At 38.4% G+C, this 20,268-nt stretch overlaps 1 protein-coding gene across 1 annotated transcript in view; it reads left to right on the top strand.

Annotated features, from left to right (window-relative positions):
• Positions 1–17,928, top strand: part of DNAJC1 (DnaJ heat shock protein family (Hsp40) member C1) — a 111,257-nt gene extending 93,329 nt beyond the window's left edge. The window contains exons 10-13 of the mRNA XM_029961896.1: positions 3,323–3,442; positions 15,689–15,737; positions 16,208–16,671; positions 17,718–17,928. Of these exons, the coding sequence (XP_029817756.1) occupies positions 3,323–3,442; positions 15,689–15,737; positions 16,208–16,671; positions 17,718–17,786 (702 nt within the window). The 3' untranslated portion in view covers positions 17,787–17,928. The remainder of the gene's footprint in view (positions 1–3,322; positions 3,443–15,688; positions 15,738–16,207; positions 16,672–17,717) is intronic.
• Positions 17,929–20,268: the final 2,340 nt, after the last annotated feature.

The following is a 20,268-nucleotide window of genomic DNA, read 5'->3' as shown; positions in this document are numbered from 1 at the left end:
ACAAAAGGCTTTTAACCAAAACTCATAGAAGAATTCATTATTTAAATTACAGTGATAAAATTTTTATAAGTAGAACATTAAGTACTGCAAATCTTTCTTTTAAAAATAATATAAAATATCTACATGGAGTATAATATAATAAACGTATGGAGTATATCAACTTGTTTAAAATAGTAAAATTAATAAGGTTATTGTGCAATTGGAAGATTTTCTATGTATTTATCATTTCTTATGGAGGCTGGAGTGTAATTATATAATGCATGTAATGAATGTGCAAGATTTCTCACATACACACACATTGTTTAAGCATCTTGTGTTTGAAGCATCATAGATAATTAATTTTATTCTTATATTAAAAACTATGAATGTTTGAGGCTTTCAGCATTTAATAAAGGACTACATGTATCCAAACCAGGACGATTGATAAAATCCTTGCTACTATTGGCTATTATTTACTGTCTTTTAAGTGGCAGGTTGTATTTATGCCAATTTATCTGCTTCAGGGAACACTCTTGATAGCAGAACAAAGTGAATAAAAGTAGTTTGCTTTGCAAATGAATGCAAATGGTGAAGCCTTTCGGGAAGCCCTTTAACAGGAGCAATGCACTTTGATTATGAGTGAAGCTGCCATTTGGACATGGTGAAAAGAGCACGCTTGAACCATTGATTGAGGGAGACAGTAAAAAGTCAGGAAGGGCCCCGTTAAGCTTGCAGTGCGGCAGGCGGATGTCAGTGTGGTTAGAGCACAGTGGGAGAATGACAGGCAGGATTAGTGTCAGGGAGAAGCTTTGCTGTAGTTGTGGAGATGGTCCCTGGGGTCACTCACCTCTGACTGTTGTTCTGTGCTGATGGCTCTGTAATGCAAACCGCTTGATATGTGCCTGTTCATTATTGGAAATAGTGATTAGAAGAGGTATGTCATAAAGAGTTCCTTAAAAATAAATAAAATGGCAAACTAGTGATGGTAATGAAGATTTGGCTCTGTGGTCATTGCCAAAGATGCTGCAAATGTCAAAGACGGTTACTGTGTCTTGCCTTCTGAGGCAAGCACGATTTCATGCCTTAAACTGCTCTAATTGTGTATTCCTTGCTTTGTTCACTTTTATTTGGCCGTTATGAAGACAGTTATTGTTAGCAGATTGGCATGTAGTTGGAGCAAAACATTTTTATATCTGTTGGTTATTGGTTGGTAGGAGCATCCGGTTTGGTTTTGTGGCATAACTGCATTTTAGGGACGGGGGTGGGTTGTTTTTAATAGTCTTAATGCAATTTAAGAATCAACAGATTTCATTCCTGGATCATGCCAGAGTTCTAAAACACTGGATGATAACAGTGACAAAAAACTGAGATGACTGTTCTGTTTTATTTAGAGGCTTTTTTAGTATGTAAAAATTGAGATATTTTGTCTTTGCTGAAAAAATATTACATATCCAATTAAATGCCTAAAACTTTATGTCTTAAACTGTGATTTAATCATGGAATCATGGAATCTCATAGGTTGGAAAAGACCTTTAGGATCATTGAATCCAGCCGTTAATCCAGCACTGCCAAGTCCTCCACTAAACCATGTCCCTAAGTGTCACATCCAGATGTCTTTTAAATACCTTCAGAGATGGTGATTCCACTACTTCCCTGGGCAGCCTGTTCCAGTGTTTGAAAACCCATTTGATGAAGAAACTTTTCCTAATATCTAATGTAAAGCTCCCCTGGTACAACTTGAGGCCATTTACTCTGATTCTATACTTTGTTACCTGGGAGAAGAGACTGACCCCCACCTCACCACAACCTCCTACCTCAAGTAGTTGTAGAGAGCAATAAGGTCTCCCCTCAGCCTCCTTTTCTCCAGGCTGAACACCCCCAGCTCCCTCATCTGCTCCTCATCAAACTTGTGCTCCAGACCCTTCACCAGCTTTGTTGCCCTTCTCAGGACACGCTCCAGCACCTCAATGTCCTTCTTGTAGGGAGGGGCCCAAAACTCAACACAGGATTGGAGGTGCAGCCTCAGCAGTGCCGAGTACAGAGGGACAATCACTGTCCTGGCCCTGCTGGCCACACTATTGCTGATACAGGCCAGGATGCCACTGGCCTTCTTGGCCCCTGGGCACTGCTGGCTCATGTTCAGCTGCTGTTGACCAGCACCCCCAGGTACTTTTCTGCTGGGCAGCTTTCCAGCCACTCTTCTCCCAGCCTGTAGAGTTGCACAGGGTTGTTGTGACCCAAGGGCAGGACCTGGCACTTGGCCTTGTTGAACCTCCTACCATTGGCCTCTTCCCACTGATCCAGCCTGTCGAGCTGGATTCCCACGGATCCCTTTGTCGAGCCTTCTTGCCCACCAGCAGATGAAACATTCCCCCTGATCTTGGTGTGTCTGTAAAGTGACTGAGGGTGCCCTCGATTCCCTTGTCCAGATCATCAATAAAGATGTTAAACAGGACTGTCCCCAACACTGATCCCTGGGGAACACCCCCGGTGACCAGGGGCCAGCTGGATGTGACTCCATTCACCAACACTCTGGGCCCGGCCATCCAGACAGTTTTTTAGCCAGTGAAGAGCACACCCAGCCAAGCCATGAGCAGCCAGTTTCTCCAGGAGATGCTGTGGGAAACGATGCCAAAGGCTTTACTAAAGTCCAGGTAGACACATCCACAATGTTTCCCCCATCCCCTAAGCACAGAAGGAGATCAGGTTGGTCAAGCAGGATCTGCCTTTCACAAACCCAAGCTGGCTGAGTCTGATCCCCTGGTTATCCTGCACATGCTGTGTGATGGCACTCCAGTTGATCTGCTCCATGACCTTCCCTGGCACCCAGGTCAGACTGACAGGCCTGGGGTTCCCTGGATCTTCCTTCTGGCCTTTTCTGTAGATGAGCATCACATTTTGTAACCCTCTGTCCGCTGGGACCTCTGCAGTGAGCCAGGGCTGCTGGTAAAATGGTTGAAGGGACCTCTGCAGTGAGGACTTCCTCCCGCTCCCTTATACCCTTGGATGGATCCCATCCAGCCCCATGGGCTTGTGTGTGTCTGAGTGGTGCAGCAGGTCACTGGCCATTTTCCTTTGGATTATGGAGTCTTCACTGCACTCTGCGTTTCTGTATTCCAGCTCAGAGAAATTGTGTTAGTCTAAATACTACACACAATGCATTTTTTGAGTGTTCAGGATTTTCAGCAGAGGGAGAAGGTACACAGTTGTTTTGTTTTGGGTTTGTTTGGTTTTTTTTACAATATTAGATTAATTTGTTTAAAGAGATTTTTTTTCAGTATATTACCTTGCAAATATTTGTCCAATATCCCAGTGTAATGAATGTTTTACAAATGTTTTACAGGCACCTGAATGGACAGAGGAGGACCTAAGCCAGCTGACAAGAAGTATGGTTAAGTTCCCAGGGGGGACCCCCGGTCGATGGGAAAAGATTGCTCACGAATTGGGTCGATCAGTGGCAGATGTGAGTTCACTCAGATTTGCATTGTGTAGAGGATGACAAACCAGAACAAGACAGGCAGTGTAGAAGGCAGACATATATGGGGGCCGACATTGTCTTTTGAGAGAAGCTACAATCCTTTTAGGACCTGGAAGTGAACCATTAACTAACTATGCAAGAAGCAGATGTCAGCCAGTCTCTCCCTCCACAATTAACAGCTGTAACTGATCAGCTGGATGGGGGATTCTGGTGCTTACAAACTTCAGCTACTGCAACCCAGTAACAGAAAACAATATGCTGCAGGTTTTGTAGCAACCTCCTTTCACTGCAAGTGAATGTTTGTGTGACTTGGTTAAAGATTACATTTCTGTTTCAAGCCAGTCCTTAAAAAATGCATATGAGCTCATGGTGTTTAGACAGGTGGTTTCCATTAATTAAACTGAAATATCTTTGCAAATTTTAAAACGAGTAATACATATGATACTATTTCACTGCCTTTTTCAGGATTATGGCACGCTTAATAATTATATCATGTAAAAATGATTAATGTCCTTGTTAATTCATATTTTATAGTATTGTACCAGATATCAAAGCAAGCTTGTACTTACGGATTTTAAGTGTTATGATCTTAAAACCCTTAGGGGCTAGGCTGTAAAAGACTTTTCCTTTCCAAGCAATAGATCACAAGAACATGATGTAGTGTCTGCTGAGGACCATTTGAAAGCCCTTTCAGCTGACCCTATTTTATAGCCTCTGTAGGGGTTAATGAGAATAATGTTTAAATCTGTTGATGTACATTTTGAGATGAGATGTTCTTTATTATATTTCAGAAACTATCTTAAATAATGGGAAACAAAGTCACTGGCTAGAGTGACATGTAACCTCTTACAGCCTCCTGGGAAATTTGTGTACTTAAATTTTTTTTTCCTCATTGATATAATTACAAAAAGATATTTTTAGAAGTTACTTTTAAAGTTTTAATGCATCTATACAGTTCTGTTACACATACCAAAAAGTAAGCCATTTGCATTCTAATTTTAGAACAACATGTTATTTGCAAAAAAAGTGTACGTAAGCAAGAAGTTACTAACCTGCTAATGCAATGAAATTAAGGGTTTTAAGGTTTATTCTGATTAGTATTGTTTATTATATTTCTTGAAGTATTCATTCTACTGAACTGGAATGATTTTATTTAAAAGATGCAACATTTCACTGAGCAGATATTAACAGCAAAAATATTTGATATGTGTTGGTAGTGTGCAGTGTGCATGGGAAAGATCTTTTGGGATTGGTTTGGAAAATCTGGTTAATTACCTTGATACAGATAATACAGACATGTGGAATGGTTCCACATATACCCATCACAAAACTAATGCTGTCTTAGCATTGCCTTTTTGCACCCATTGTCAGCTTTATTCCTTGACTTGGGTGTAAAAACACTATTTATTAAGAATCCTTTGCATAATATATTTGGCCGCCATAGTTGCAAACATCCAGTACTGGCAAGAAAAAACAAAGCTCACTTGCTTCTTCAGGTAGGTGAGAGGTCTTCAACAACATGTTCTTTTGTTTCAGTGAGTTGGAAAGAGAAATGAAAGAGATGTGATTGTTCTAAGAGTTGTCATTTTCTTGTATGAAAAAAGGAATTTTCAAGGATTTTTCTGTGTAGAGAAAGGTCTGAGTGTAGTCCTTTTTACTTTCAGTGACCTCCAGCTATATGATTAATGTGTTCTCCACACAAGTTTTTACTTCTCTAAAATTTCTGACTGCTGATAATGCAAGGTCAGCTTTCCACACAAACTGCATTAGAGTTTCTGCTATGTTTATCATCACATAGCACAGAGTTGCAGCCATTAGGTATTAAGAGGAAACAGAAACAAAAGCTTCATGAAAACATTTTGGATCTCAGACTGTTACTGCATCAATACTAGAAACGTTGAAACTGCAAACTACTTCAGATATATCCATTCAGTTGAACAAGATGTACAGTTTATCCTTTTTATTTGTTGAAGGTGACATAGAATAGCATCTAAATTAGCAGCAAGGATTCTTATTTGTTTGGGCATTACCAGAGTTGAATAAGAAATGTTATGTTAAAGCTGCAGGAAAAATTTCTGGGTTTGTTAAACTTTGAGCACAGTAAAAGAGGTGTTTGCATGTGCAGGCAGCATTTGCTGCCCAAACAACTGCTCACAGTTTCCTTTGGGAGCAGTGCAAGCAGATAACTTTTGGTGTACGAGGCACTGTTTTGAAATAATTTGTGCAGCAGAGTTTGGGAATCCTTTGCTTACAGCTGATTTAACAAGAGTCAAGCCAGAGAGAATTTGAAGTATATATTATCTAGCAAATGCACTGGATCCTAAAAAAGAAAAACATTCCAGGGCAAATTTGAATTTGTTTTCTGACATTTGCTAATACAGAAAATACTTTTTAAAAAAATTGAGATCACTTTCTTCTCGTTTCTTCTCCTGTAAAGCATCAAGAGCAGTAAGGGTTGGTTTTCCTTTCACACTTAGAGAACTATAATAGAAAGGACTGAGAAGGTACAATGTGCTTGTTTCCATGTGATTTTAAGCATTCAAACCCTTTTTAACAGTAGATTAGCTAAACAGGTGTTAATAAAAACAGCTCAAAGTAATCCAGTCCAAAATAATGTCTCCATTGTTGCTTCTATATCTCAAAGCTTTCTTTTCCAGCAAAATAAAGGTTAGAAAAATATCTCAATACTTTCTGAAGAATAAGCAGAAACCATTCATATATACTAGAAGAGAATCAGTGAAATTCACTCCCTCTAACCACCTCAAAGAAATTCTATTTTAAATTGTCTTAAACTCCTTCTTTTTCTAAAGAAATAAATTCCTATGTCCAACTATCTTCATTCCCACTGGCAATTTTTAAGCAGTGTGAAGTGACTTGAGGAGAGTGTTCCTGGCTTTTCTGAACTTTTCAACTTCATGGTGTTGTTTTAACTTACTACATCCTTAGTTTGTGACTAGTTTTCAGTATTGTGCTTAAACATGTCATTTGATAGAAGGAGTCCAGATGAGAATAAAGAGAATAATAGGTTCCTAAAATGCTACCTACAAGGAAAGATTGTGAAGGAATTAATGTTATTGAACTGAAAAAATATGAACTGAGGATGTAAGTATTCAACTACATGAAAAGTATAATGAGGAAGGGTCTTGTGCACTGTATTACTTTTGGAGGGCAAAATTTTATCCCAGGCTTCAGATTAGAAACTGAGGGGCAAAGAATTACAATGGAGATGATAAAGCAGTGGAATAGGCTGCTATGGAGTCTCTGTATTTGCAGGTCTTAAAGAACAGGTTACACAAACATCTGCAAGAAACAACATCAGTGTAGTGGTTCTGCCTGAGGTGAGGTCCTTCTCTTCATATGATCTGTGATTACACTAGCAAGTGCAAGCTATCTGGGAGGAAAGGGGGAGGAAACAAACTCTCCCCTACAATTGGAAGCATGTGTGAACTCACTATTCAAAATGTAAAATTAAAGCCAGATAGTCACCATAGTTGGTTTGTAATCCCTGCATATAACTTAGCTTGACTTCTGAAATTCAGTAATTCCTAATAAAGTGTTCTTTCATGTTTTTTTCTTTTCTACTAGTATTCAAATTGGCATTTTGTAGACATTTAAGTTTGCTAACTGTTATTTCCCAAAATACAGCCCAAATAAGGATTACTGTAAGGCCCATTATATGGGTATGTCTACAAGATTCCCCATCCAAACCTGTACCTCCGTGTGATGTGATGCAAGCTGCTGGGAAAGTGCCAGCCAATATCCAGCAATGAACAAATGTCCACACTGCAGTGCCCATGAGCTCATTCAGCTCTACTGTTTCTATTTATGCTGCCTCATGTGATACCAGCATAAATATCTTTGCAGCATATTCCTGTGCTCCTCAGTTCAGAGAGGTTAAGCTTGCAACCATGGTACAGACATACTGTAAGAAGGGTTATTACTTTAACTGCTGTCATGTTAAATATAGGATATGTTTATCTTGTCTCTCTTCAGGAAGACATCTTTTAACAGCCAATGAATAATCAACCCAAAATAGATGAGGTTAAGTTGTGCTCATTTTATCAGTATGTTTAATTATTTAAATTATTTAAATTGCTAATTGTCATTTTAATATGTGCATATTGGGAATTTAGCAACCTTTTCCCATAAAGATGGTTTTCAGCTGTCTTAGTACAATGAAATCTTCTTGCTTTCACTACTGAAAGCTTCTATGGCTTTTTAAGAAATTTTTATTGCAATTGGCTGGTGCTATAAATTAGGTTTTCAAGTATTTTGATTATGAAAGGGAAATGGAGTTCAGTTAACTCTAATCAGGATTCCTGCCTGCTGACCTGGTTACCTGTACCACTGCTCTCTGTCATCCTCCAAACATCTGTTCTTTGACCCATTTTCCTTGCTGAATTTGTTGCTCCAGGGTTAGTTCTCATTCCTATCCGCCAATACTTAAGGAAATAATTGACCTTTTAAAACAAAATAAAAAAGTTATGTTTGAATTTCCTAAGCGCTGTGAACACTCTACAACATAGTATAAATAATGAATGGAGTTGCAATACTACTATTTCTGCTAAAATTATATTGTTTGGTTTGACAAATGCTAAGCCTTATAAAGATTTATAATAATGATTGTCAGCTTTTACTGAATTCAAAAATTGAGAAAAAGCACTTAGATGTGAATTATAGAAGTATATTGTATTTGACAATACCAACCTTTATAGATAAAAAAGTTAAAAAAAAATATTTGCTGAAAGGCATAAATTAATTTCAGTAACTACAAAGGACGTTCAAATTGTAAAAATAACAGAGGAAGTAAAAGCTGTCTGGCATGCCAAACAGACTTTAATGTGATTATTAGGTACAGGTTTTTTAAATTAAAGGCACAGAGATCTCAGATTTCATACTTGTGAAGTAATATCATTCACTTGTCTTACAGGATTTAAACTGATTCTGTTTGCTCCTGCAGTCACTAATCTCATGCATTTGTGTTGCAAAAACAGACTGATTGGGATTTGCTGCTTGTATGGAAGAACACTAAGGTAGACAGCAAAACAATAGCCAGGTGGCAGACATTCTGAATTACCATGAAACCTGAAAGCATAAGGTTTGGGGAGGTGGGTGCTTATTTTGTGATATCTCTTGTATGCCCAAGCAACAGTTTCAGCCTTGAAGTCTGACTCTGTGAGTTCATACTCATCATACTTTATATGCCTTTGTAAATAGATTTCTTATTTTTGACAAATGCAAGCTCATTACTTTGCCAACAAGAAAACATCTATATGAGAAATGGTCCATATGTAAAAGCTCATGAATTTATTAGGTCTTTTGCTTCTGGAGATTAACTGTTTTCCTAAGTCAGTTTTACATTTCATTTTGTCTGTGTTAACTCAGTTACTGTGCAGTCCAGTTGTGGATATTCTGAAACATTCACCCTTAGCAGTTTGCATATATTTATGTAATCAATAGTTCTTCCAGTTGCTTATTGAAGTATAAAGACCTTGCTGTGGACCAAGGTCCAAGAGAGGTTATGAATATCTAAGATGGGATTTAGATCATGTGTAGGTCATGCAGATCCCTCAGTTTGAGAGTGAAGTCTTCGAAACACCTGTCTAATCCCACAGACACACGAGAATGACTCTGTTCATACCTGAGGAAGGAAAAGGTGGTTGCTGTTCACAGTACTCTCATTGTACAGTTTTATTCTGTGCACTCCTACAGTTGCCCCTGTTGTTTTTGGAGAACTGGGCAGCAAATAGATGGCTTGTTGCTGGAATTAATATAATATCCCACATAGCTCCTGGTGAGCTGGGTTTGAATTCCATTGCAGAATTCAAGTCTTCTGACTCTCTTGAGAGGCAATGCATTTTGCATCATCAGCAACAAAATAAGATGTTGCAGTGAGCATTTGAGCCAAACTTCTCTCTTAAATGAGTGCTCATAGTATTGAGCTAAAGACTCTCATGGATTTTAACTGACAAAACCCAAGCACAGTATGAAGTCTCCAGTATCATCACAATTCTAATTGCCAAGTTCTTCCTCTTGTGTCCTGAAAAAAGGAGCAATTCTTCTGCTGCTTTAAATTAACTATTTGGGCAATTAAACTAGAGAGAGTTCTACATCTGGTGATTTAGGCCAAGTTGGCTTTTTTTGGAGGCCACATCTTAAACTGCCCCATAATTAAACTCACAGTTGTTTTGGGGATTTCTGTTGAGGTAGCTACCTCTTCTCCATCTGCTGTGGCAAAGTTCAGAACCACACACGGCTTCAAAGTGCATAACCATAAGAAAACTATTGTTTCTGGCTGTAACTGGTGCTTCTAAGCAAATTCAGTTAAATTCATAACATGTTTCTTAGTTCTTTCAAGAATAAAAGCACATTGTCCTTAAAATACTCATTTGGCTGCGTTAGCATCAGATTCAACCTATCATTTACACAGTGGATAAAGACTAGTTATGTTACCTGCATCTGGAAAAGTTGGTAACAATCTGCTGAACAAACTGTTACAAGCAGTGCCAAAGCAAAGACACACCTTCTGATTTGAAATATTTCTTTTCAAGGGGTCTAGCAAGTTGCAAATGAGGGTACTTGCAAAAATGGAGAACGATTTGGCTTGATGTTTCAGTATTTGAAGTTTCACCAATCTGTTAAAACTGGAAGACAATTTTAGCAGCCCTTTTAGTGTCTATAAGGGAAGACACTTTATAAAGCAACAAATTTTGAGTCACATGGAAATAGATGAATGGGTCATTATTGTTGTCTGACTTGTGTCAAATGTTGCTGGATACAATTGTGGATGCTATGAAAAAAAGCTGTTTAGATCCAGATTGGAAGAACAATTCAGTGCAGCAAGTAATATATTGGTTATAAGGGGAGAACTTTAAATTTGACAATTTATTCTGTGCGGTTCTGGAAGGTTAGATATGTAAAAACCTACTACTTTGACAAAGGCAGGAAGGCATTAAAATTCTTCTGTATCTGGCTTTCCTTTATGAGAAAAATGTGATTATAACTAAAATTCACCTCCAAGATTCAAGAAATTCCTCACTGCTTCACAGTAGCCTCAACTACTCACAGGCTACCTCCACATTATTTTTTCAATAATTCCACAGATTCTGGCATTTTGGCATGACATAACTAGATGGAGAGCGTGCAGTAAGATAACAAATCAATGAACAGACACTGCTACTGGGACAGCAAATTTCTGATAGTTGATGCTGAGAAACCGTGGTTGCTTTAGTAAATACTTAGAGGACTTCTGCTCAGGAAGATGCTAAGAATAATAGAAAATGTTATCAGAACCTCCAGTTGTCAGTAGCACAATAGCAGGTCATCCTTCTTTGCAAGAAGTTTATGTACAGTTGGGAAGCCAAGTGACATGGATTATTTCTTCGTCTACAAATTCCACATTATTTTATCAAAATATTTTCAGAACCCAAGAGTTTTGTACTTCTGTGGTTATCTGTTGCAATCCTAGTCAAAATATTATCCTAGAGAAGGAAGGTAGGTTGTTGCCAACAGAAGATTCCCAGGAGACAGAAAAATGGAAAAATGGTAAAGGCTTCAATGCCATGTGTGCCCTGTGAAGTTGGGCTGTCGTGGTGCTGGAGGGGTCAGCTGAAGGGATGAGCTGGTGGCTGCTGCTCTGAGAATGGCAATTGTTCTTCATTTCCTACCCGAGGGCTCTCTCTCTCTCTCTGTTTGGCATCAGTAGCATCACTGTACTTGACTTTACAGGGTTTTCCCTCTAGGTCTGTCACATTTCTATGCTTTTTTTATGCCTGCCTTCCCTGCAGGGTGAAAAGTACCCTCTCATTCATGTGATAGCAAAATTTGCTTTTGCCTGTGCATCTGAGAGTCTTTTAAACTGATTCTGAATCATTTTTTTTCTCCTGTATATCTCTGAAGCATCAATTGTTCCATCTGAAGGAGGTGGCAGGTGTCCAGGGTAATAAGAGATTTAACATCTGGACGGTCATGATGAGGAATGTTTTTACTGCTAGGTGTCTTGTTGAGTAGCAACTAGTCTTTGTGAACTGGACTAATTGTCAGCAGTACAGGAGGAAACCAGCTCTGTCTGGCTTTCATCACATAAAATCATCCCACTAATCCCACTTGCTCTCGATAGAATCTTTTTATAGCTGAAGAGCTATTGAAACTGAGTTCAGAAGGGAGTTCTCAGAAGCAAACCGTTCCTGTGGTTTCTTTCTGTAGGTCCCATAGTAAGATGGTTTGATTTCTACTTCAGCAATTTGATTGCTTGCATCCAGGTTTTTTTTGTCATCTTTATCTGTCTAAGGAAATCTGTTTCACTGTTCATGCAATGACCTGACTTTATTTGTGACTTCTGTTATCCCTGGTGGACTACAATATTTAAAGTTGATTCCTATAAAATAATGCAGTGTGTCTGTTCAGCAGGACAAATACTTGAAGGAATATGAGATCTGCTCTCTTTGGTTTTAAATCAATTTCACAGTCTTGATCCTTATTATTAAGGTGTCCCCAGACCCAGGATTTCTTAAGGGGGGGTGGCTAATACTCTGGTGAAAGCTGTTGCCAAGAACAGTAGGCTGTTAGAACAACTTTTCACAGTCCAGATAAAACTCATAATTTAATAGGCAAGAAAACCACAGTTTTAAAGCATTATGCAGGAACAAACAGCAATAATAACTGGAAGAGTAATTCTACAAGTGCTTCATACTTTGAATAACGCTATTTCCAAGTATGTCATCTGCTAACTAATGAAAAAGTAATAATATCAAATAAGCAAGTTATGATAAGTGAGTAGAGAAAGCAATGGAGCAACTTATGTTGGATAACTTAGTGAATTTTTTATGAATCACTTAAGAACTAGCTAGTAAATAACACTACTCACCCCTGGAGAGGAAATCGAAATTGATATTAAGGATGTCAGAAAGCACGGAGGAACTGGCAACAGAAGATTTGAGTGGCAAGAACAATTATTAAAGTCAAACAGATCAAACCAAAATACAATTTCATGTGTTCCATAGGTTGGATTCCTAATAATTCTCAGTGGTTTAATACTGACATGTTAACAACTCTTGCCCTTTGTCAGCATCTTTAACAACAATGACAGTTAAAGCTGATGGACAAATGAAGTTGAAATAAGTGATACCTGAACTCTCAGTGAAAAGAGCTGGCGTGAACATGAACTGCACATAGCACCTGGAAAAGGACTTGCAATCATCCTTTTGAAGAAGAAAGCTTACCAAAAAAAAAATAGACAAATAATCTCCCCCTGTAACCTGTGAATGATGATAGTAAAGCTGTAAGAAGCCTGATGAGTTGTCAAACTTATGTCAACTGAAGGTACTTGTTCAGTGTTTGTAATTGTAGATTTTCAGTATCTAAACCATACACACAGTTGTTATTTCCAGCTTACCTGGTGAATGTTCAAATTGAAAGTCCATCAAAATGTGAACAGATACCATAAAACCTTCAAAAGATAAAGTCTTGGAAATACTAGATGTGATAAATGGAGTAACTTACTACAAATGTTACATCTGGGTTCACCGTGTTGCAATGACTGAAGTTGGCCAACATAACCTATGGCAAGACCGTTTCTCCTGGATTTTTTGCATGTAAGGGGAAATATGCAATGCAGTTAGGATCTAGGAATAAGCCAAAGTCCTTCACTGTTCAGGTGGATGGGGCTGGTTTAGATTCTAGTCCTGTTAGATGTAATATGCAGCAAAATTTGTATCTATTATGGGATACCTGCACTAACCTAATTTGGGAGCACCTGTCTTGTAAAGGAAACTTAAATCCAGCAAATTGATTTGCACCACTTCCAATGTAATGTTTGTGTTGCATGTGTAGTCTCAATTTGAAAGATATAATTATAGTTGCTGACCTGAAAACTTCAGAGGTTCAACACAAAGAAAACTGAACATTGGCACTGGATCTGGTTTTGTCTTTGCTGGCAATTTATTCTGCTCTGTTTTATTCAAGGAATCTTTTTTGCTCTCTTTTTTTTCCTGCCTTCATGGCCTTATGAGCAGGCTGTACATCTTTGAAAGACATAGTTTAAAAATAGCAAAATGGTTTAGGAACAGTTTTCTGGAATACATGAACATAGATAGGGCCTTGTCATATCTGCAGTGAATCCAGTGCATCATTGCAGGAAGCTCTAAAGGATCAGCTACTTGTTTACTTGGCAAGTTTGTCTTGCTCTTCTCAAAATAATCTATTATAATCCAGTTTATATAACATAATTTCTATTTAAGAGATGCATAGCAGGACACCACTAAGGATCCATTCTGTTCAGCAGTCAAGAATGGTTTCCGCTCCCCTCAGTCTTTTAAATCATTGGCCCTATAGAGACACTTTGCTAATAATGAAGATGGAACATGAACATTTTAATTTGGATTATTTTAGACTATAAATTATTCGAGGAAGGCAATTTCTATTAGTGGATCATTTGTTTCAAGGAGGATCCATCCTATTGTTTCAAAATTGGGGTCATGCAGATCCTAGAACTGTTAGTGCCACTTAAAATTTTCTGTTGATATTACAGTATTCTGAGATTTTTCTTTGAACAATTTAAACTTCATCATACTGCAGCAGTAGAGACTGGAGTTTTCAGTGCCAGATGTATACCTCTGGATAAAGGTTTTGGCTAATTAGAGTTGGGATTTTGTTGTTCACAGGGTTTTCATTTGAACTTAATCATCCCAGAAAATGAGGCCTAATTTTTAGGGAAAATAGACCACTTTGCCTTGTTAAGTCTTGCTGTCATTTCCTTAAGGAGATCCAGCACCAGGCTATTTTTACAGCAAACTGCTGCAATTTCATGGGCAGGAAGATGAGTGGGAGGAACCAAACAGGCAAGACTAGAAGCAGACGGTACCAAAGTGTTTTAACTATTGAAGTACTCACCTATGAATCTTGTCACAGAACAAAAACCCTAAATCTTTATATTTAATTCTTCTCCCAGCAAATGACTGTACAACCCCCTGGCAGGTTTGCTCTCTAGTGCTGCTTTGCATAGGGGAGAATTGTTGCTGTTAACATTAAGCAGCTAAAACAGCAGATGTCTGTGCTGTGGCTCAGAGGCCTAAATGGTTCCTATTGTGGGTCAATCCCCTGCAGAGGAATTCCTGACTTTGTAAATGATGTATTTTTTATTTTTACTCTGGGCAACACACTGCACATGCCTTACCCTAAATGGATGTTAACATCCCAAGTCCCAGGTTCAGACAGCAGGAAACACGGGGAGCCCATCCCACACAGTATCAGTTTTGATCCAGTGTGTTGCCTGTTTGCCTTTTAAAGTTTGATTTGGGTGGCTCAAGACTACCTGATTTTCATTTCTTTTCACAAAGACCTCACATTCAAAAAAAAATCAAAAAAGAAACTGAAATCTGGTATTCATAAAATATTTTCAGTATGTAAAAAGAGTATATAATTCTTTGAATACTATATTTTAAGATTATTTTTTTGTGGTACTTGAATTTGGTACTCCAGTACCTAAAGGGAGCTACCAGAGGGACTTTTTAAAAGGGCCTGTAGTGACAGGACAAGGGGGAATGTCTTTAAACAGAGAATAGGTTTAGATTAGATATTAGGAATAAATTCTTTACTGTGAGGGTGGTGAGGCACTGGAACAGGTTGTCCAGAGAAGCTGTGGATGCCCACCCCTGGAAGTGTTAAGGTCAGGTTGGATGGGGCTCTGAGCAACCTGGTCTCATGGAAAATGTCTCTGCCCATGTCAGAGGGGTTGGAACTGGATGATCCTTCGACCCAACCCAACCCACTCTATAATTCTATGATCACTTGATACAACAAAGGCACTAAGTAAAAGGATCTTAATTTTAAATGAAGCCTGTCTTCTTTGTTATCTGAAGTGTGGTCTAAAAATTTGGGATGGGAAGCTCCTCATTGTGAGGGGGGAAAGCCTGTTTGTTTCCTTACAAACAGAACAAACTTACAAACAATAATTTTTTGCTTTAAAAACGAAGATGCTAAATCTGGTGTTACTTTTCTCCCAGGACAGATATTTCAGTATACATGGAGTGTTTGAAGCAGACAGCTCTCCATCCTTTGGATTCTCAGTGATAAACTTTTTTCCTGATGTATCAGGATTTAGAAGGTGTCTTTGCTGATCTTTGGCATGTATCTTCAATGCAGGTATTTTGCAGTAAGCTGATAATGAATTCTTCAATAGCCCCTATATTGTAATTTTTTTAATAGTCCTTTATTTTTGTTGTTTTCTTGCAGGTTACCATGAAAGCCAAACAACTGAAGGATTCTGTTACATATACACCAGGTGTGTGCTGTTAGATCCTCACTAATGCTTATGAAAATCACTGTATTTGGGTGATAGCTGGTTTTTTCAGGGTCGGCTTTGCAGAGAGACTTCTGCAACCTTGCCTTACTTTGAGCCAAGAGAAGAACTGATGGGTATTCTGAGGGAACACTTCCCTTTAGTTACATCCTCCCAGACCTTCTTACTTGGTTTATTGTGGGTTTTGTTCTCTTGTTCAGGCTGTTCTGTTTTGTTTGTATCAGTGTGGGAATTTAGTAGCACTTCCCATATATCAGATAAGCTCCCAGTTGGCAAAGTTCATTGCTTCACCACCTTGATTTCTCAGTAAGCATTTTCTTTAAGCTCTCAGTTCAGAAGAGCTTTTTCTCCACTCTCTACTATTCCATGTACCTTTAATTTGTGGGCAGTTCCCTGCTTGCTTGGTGGGATGTTTCACTGTCTCAGAAGTGTAACAGCAGTACTTCTAACAGGTACCATTAGGCTCTCCGAGCTCAAAACGCTGGCCCATTCCAAAAATGTCAAAGTCAACGTGAATTTGCCAGATCACATAATCACCCAGCGAGAAAGGGAGGAGGAAGAGGAGGAGGAGGGGAGCTACTATCATATAGGAGAGCAGATGGATGTCCAGACAGATCCAAAGGAGACCACTGGAAGTGAAACCAGACACCGCAAACGCAGAATTGTCAAAGCACCTGAAGTGGCTCTGCTGGCACTGGAAGAGAAGGGCAGAGGGAGACGTCAGAGAGATTTTGATAACACTGACCAAGAGGAGGAGAGCGATGATGAGATCAGAAGAAGAGAGAAAAGCCGTGCCCCAGAAGAACTGTGGACTCAAAACCAACAGAAACTTCTTGAAATGGCCTTGCAGCAGTATCCAAAGGGAACATCAGATCGCTGGGATAAAATAGCAAAATGTGTTCCTGGAAAAAGCAAGGTATGCCTAGTTTTGTTGGAACTACAGTATAAATTGAGGAGAAACATTTTCTACCAGTTTATGAAACATATTTTCTACCAGTCCATGCAGAAAGGTGAGGCCTTTACTTAGCCCATCAGTCCAGTTGTAGGCAACCTAAGCAGCGTTACTGTCATGTTTGTTGCTTTATTGAAAATATTTTCCCATTTATTTCAGTTTGTTTGATCTGTTACAGAAAATGTTGAGATAACTCCTGTTTCATTTAAAATACCTACCTCTCCTCTGCCTTTGCAGGACAAATTAGATTTTAAACCAAATTTTGATTCAAAGTTAGTAACCAAATGTTGGTGAGCTGCTTTGCTTACACTTTCACAATACCTTTTTCAACCCATCTCAGTGAGCAAACAAAAGAAATAATCCATCTGCAAGTGTTAAATGTTCAATAATATATCTAATGTTCTTTTTGTAAGTATAATCTTTTAAACATAGCACTGTCATTGATATAGTTGGTCTGTGCTAGATTTCCTAATAGTTGTGATAGCTTTGTGTGCTTCAGTCATTGTAGCTGCAGAAAATCCTTGTTTCATTTGTGCCAAACACAGAGTGAGAGAGGAGGAAACATGGTGGGGAGGGATTTGTGTGTTTCTCTGGCTCAGAAGCTGTTCTGTGGTATCTGGTGTCAGTAGGTGCTGTGTTAGTGACCTCGAAGGTTTGTTTTAACCCACTTGCAGTGTGGCTTATACCAGAGAACTGTTTTAAATAGATATTACAATACAACTGTTTAATAATTGCTCCTTGCAGTCATTGTTGGGAAGTACGAGGCAACTGTTTCTTGGGTTTGTATGCTCTTCAAACAGATGAATTATCCATTAAGAAACATAAACTGCCAAGTTCATTTTTCTAATCTGCTCTTCACTAGATGTAGATCCTCCTTCTGAAATTCAGCGTGCAACTTTAAAACTCAACCAACAACGACCCAAAAAAAAAAAACAAACACCAAAACGAGACAAAAAAACCCCAATACTAAAATGTCACCCTTTGACTAACACTTTTGTGTTTTCTTTCAGGAGGAGTGTATAGCAAGATACAAGTTGCTTGTTGAACTGGTACAAAAGAAAAGAATGGCTAAAAGCTGAATGTGGTGAGCAGAAGAGATGTAGCTCATCTTTGTCAAAGTTTTAAATGTCATATGCAGGAAACTGCATTTTTGTACCTCAGTATTTCTATACGTCATGTGCCTTAGTAAAAGAAAATATTAATAAATCTTATACCATCTTACCTGTTTTGTGTGTTGAAGAATGAAGGTGTGTTTGTATTGAAGAGCTGCTTATGCAGATGTGTGATAACGTCTAAAAAATGAGTGGACCTTTAGGAAAACCCCCTCTGACAATCACATACTGAAACTGGTAGGTTTACAGCCGCTGGATGTTTAACATATAAATAATTTATGTTTGTTTTGAAAGCGAGAATTGACATGAAACTGTTAAGCAAGCACGAGAGTAATGAAACTCTGCACTCAAAATATATTTTTCTTTCTTGCAGCTCTAAAGCCATGACCATAGGCTTATAAATATCTTATTCTTATCTGGTCATATTTTGAAGTAAGTAGTATTTCTAATCTTAACTTCCACATACATTTATATATACCTGCAATATAGTACCTTTTTTTGCCAGCCCTGCAGTGATACATAGTGATGTTTGACTGCATTGTTAACTGGGCAAAGTTGAAATGGGTGAAAACACTAAAGGTCTAAATTTTTAAATTAGAAATTAAGAGATATAAGACACTTCAGGATCACTTTTTAAGTACAGAAGGGCAAATATTATTGGGCTAAGAGTTCTCATATTTGGGGAGTGGTTGTATACCCTGGATTCAATATGGTTGGATTTTATATTTAAGGAATAGGTAGTAATGGTTATTATTCCATTCTTGTTATGTTGTTTTGTATAACTTTTCCAAAATTATGAAAAGCTTAAAATGCTGGAATAATAACTTAATGGGCTCTAAATAACAGCAATCAATCAGAGCAGTGATCACAGTCTATAACAGGAAACATTAAGGACTTCCATTTTTTAAAGCAGTATTTACCACTCAAATTCTGATTTAATACCAGGATTCTAAAAAGGTTTTGAGCTTTAATTCAAAATCAAAATGAAAACTCAGAGGATCATGTATTTGAACTCAAAATCTAAACTTGGTGTCTGAAAGTCTCTGTTAACTTTCTGCCATTTCCACTGCTGATTTCCCCAGTAACTGTTTGCCAACTGTGCTGCTTCTGACAGATCAGCATTTCACAACATTTCATCCCATTCCCATAAAACTTTAAGGGTGAAGTATTTAGAGACTATAACAATGTTCCATATGCATTCCTTTACCAATTGGAACTTTTAATCATATGAAAAAAAATAACCTTAGGTGGTAGAAATGATATTATGGAAACTTAGCTAGGCACAAAGTAATGCATCTAACAGTCACAGGTTAACTGCACTGGAAATTAAAACATAGTTAGAAGCTGAACTTTGAGCTGAGGTGCTAATTGGTCAAACAGTAATTACCTATGAAGGAAGAATCTTAGTGAGATAAGTGAGGTATTTTCAGGAGGTATCAGGAAATTTTAAATTGAAAAAGCTATTAGTCATCCAGAACACTCAAAGAGAGATGATCGTAGCTATAAAAAAAGGTCATTGAAGTGGCTACAAAGAAAAGTTACTAAAATGGCAAGGGGAATTCATGAAAATTAATGGGTGGAGCTGGGGTAGAAGAACACGAGCAAGTGGAGATATATTGTTCATGAAAATACAGACTGGTAATGGGAACATTTCTGCTTTTTCAAAAAAAGAAGCAAGCAAATAACAGGAGAGTTTGGCCTGTGAGAAAAGAGTCATCTTTCCTTTCCACTCTGGATTTACAAGACTTTGCCTGGAATGGTGTGCCCGGTTCAGTATATCACACTTCAAGGAAGGTGCAGAGCATCCAGAAGAGAGCAGAGGGAATGATCCAGTGTCTGCAATGCCTGACTTGGTGGGAAGGACAGAAGGAATTCTTGCTATTTGCTCTACACTAGAGAGAATCTTCCAAGTATGAAAAAGGGAACTTTGCACTTGTGTGATCTCTGTGTTTCCCTGTTACATGTCTGTGGTGGCTCTGAAGAATAATAAGGGTTCTGGCTCCGTTTGGAGTGAGGAGTAGCTTAGTTAGGTGTTGGGGCAAAAAAAATCCAGTGGCAAATGCAATAAGGACTTGGGAGGACTTTGATATCTTTATTGCTGGAAATCCAAAGACTTACCTGAGTACCTGCTCCAGACCTGCCCATATCCCTGCTGTGTATGGGGCAGTGGTTACACACGGCCTGCCCAACACATTCAGCTTCTCTCCACCCCACACTTTCTGCATGGGGGTCTAAGGAAGAAGAAGGACAAGAACTGCTGACTGCTAAGAATTTTTTTGAGTTTAAGAAATTCACATTGAGAAACCTAAAGCAGTACTCCTGACAAATCCAGTTTACTCGAAGGAAGATTTTTAAGGATGGGCAAAGATTGTACATGCCCTTCTGTCACACTTGCCAGTTTGAACACCTGAAGTGCTGGATGTCTCCTCTTGCCTGGAGAGAAGGGAGT

The sequence above is a fragment of the Manacus vitellinus genome, unplaced genomic scaffold (genome assembly GCF_001715985.3).
Source record: "Manacus vitellinus isolate BGI_N305 unplaced genomic scaffold, ASM171598v3 scaffold_3_pilon, whole genome shotgun sequence".
Taxonomy (NCBI): Eukaryota; Metazoa; Chordata; class Aves; order Passeriformes; family Pipridae; genus Manacus; species Manacus vitellinus.
Note: the sequence above shows the minus strand (reverse complement) of the source record. Positions and strands in the feature narration are given on the sequence as shown.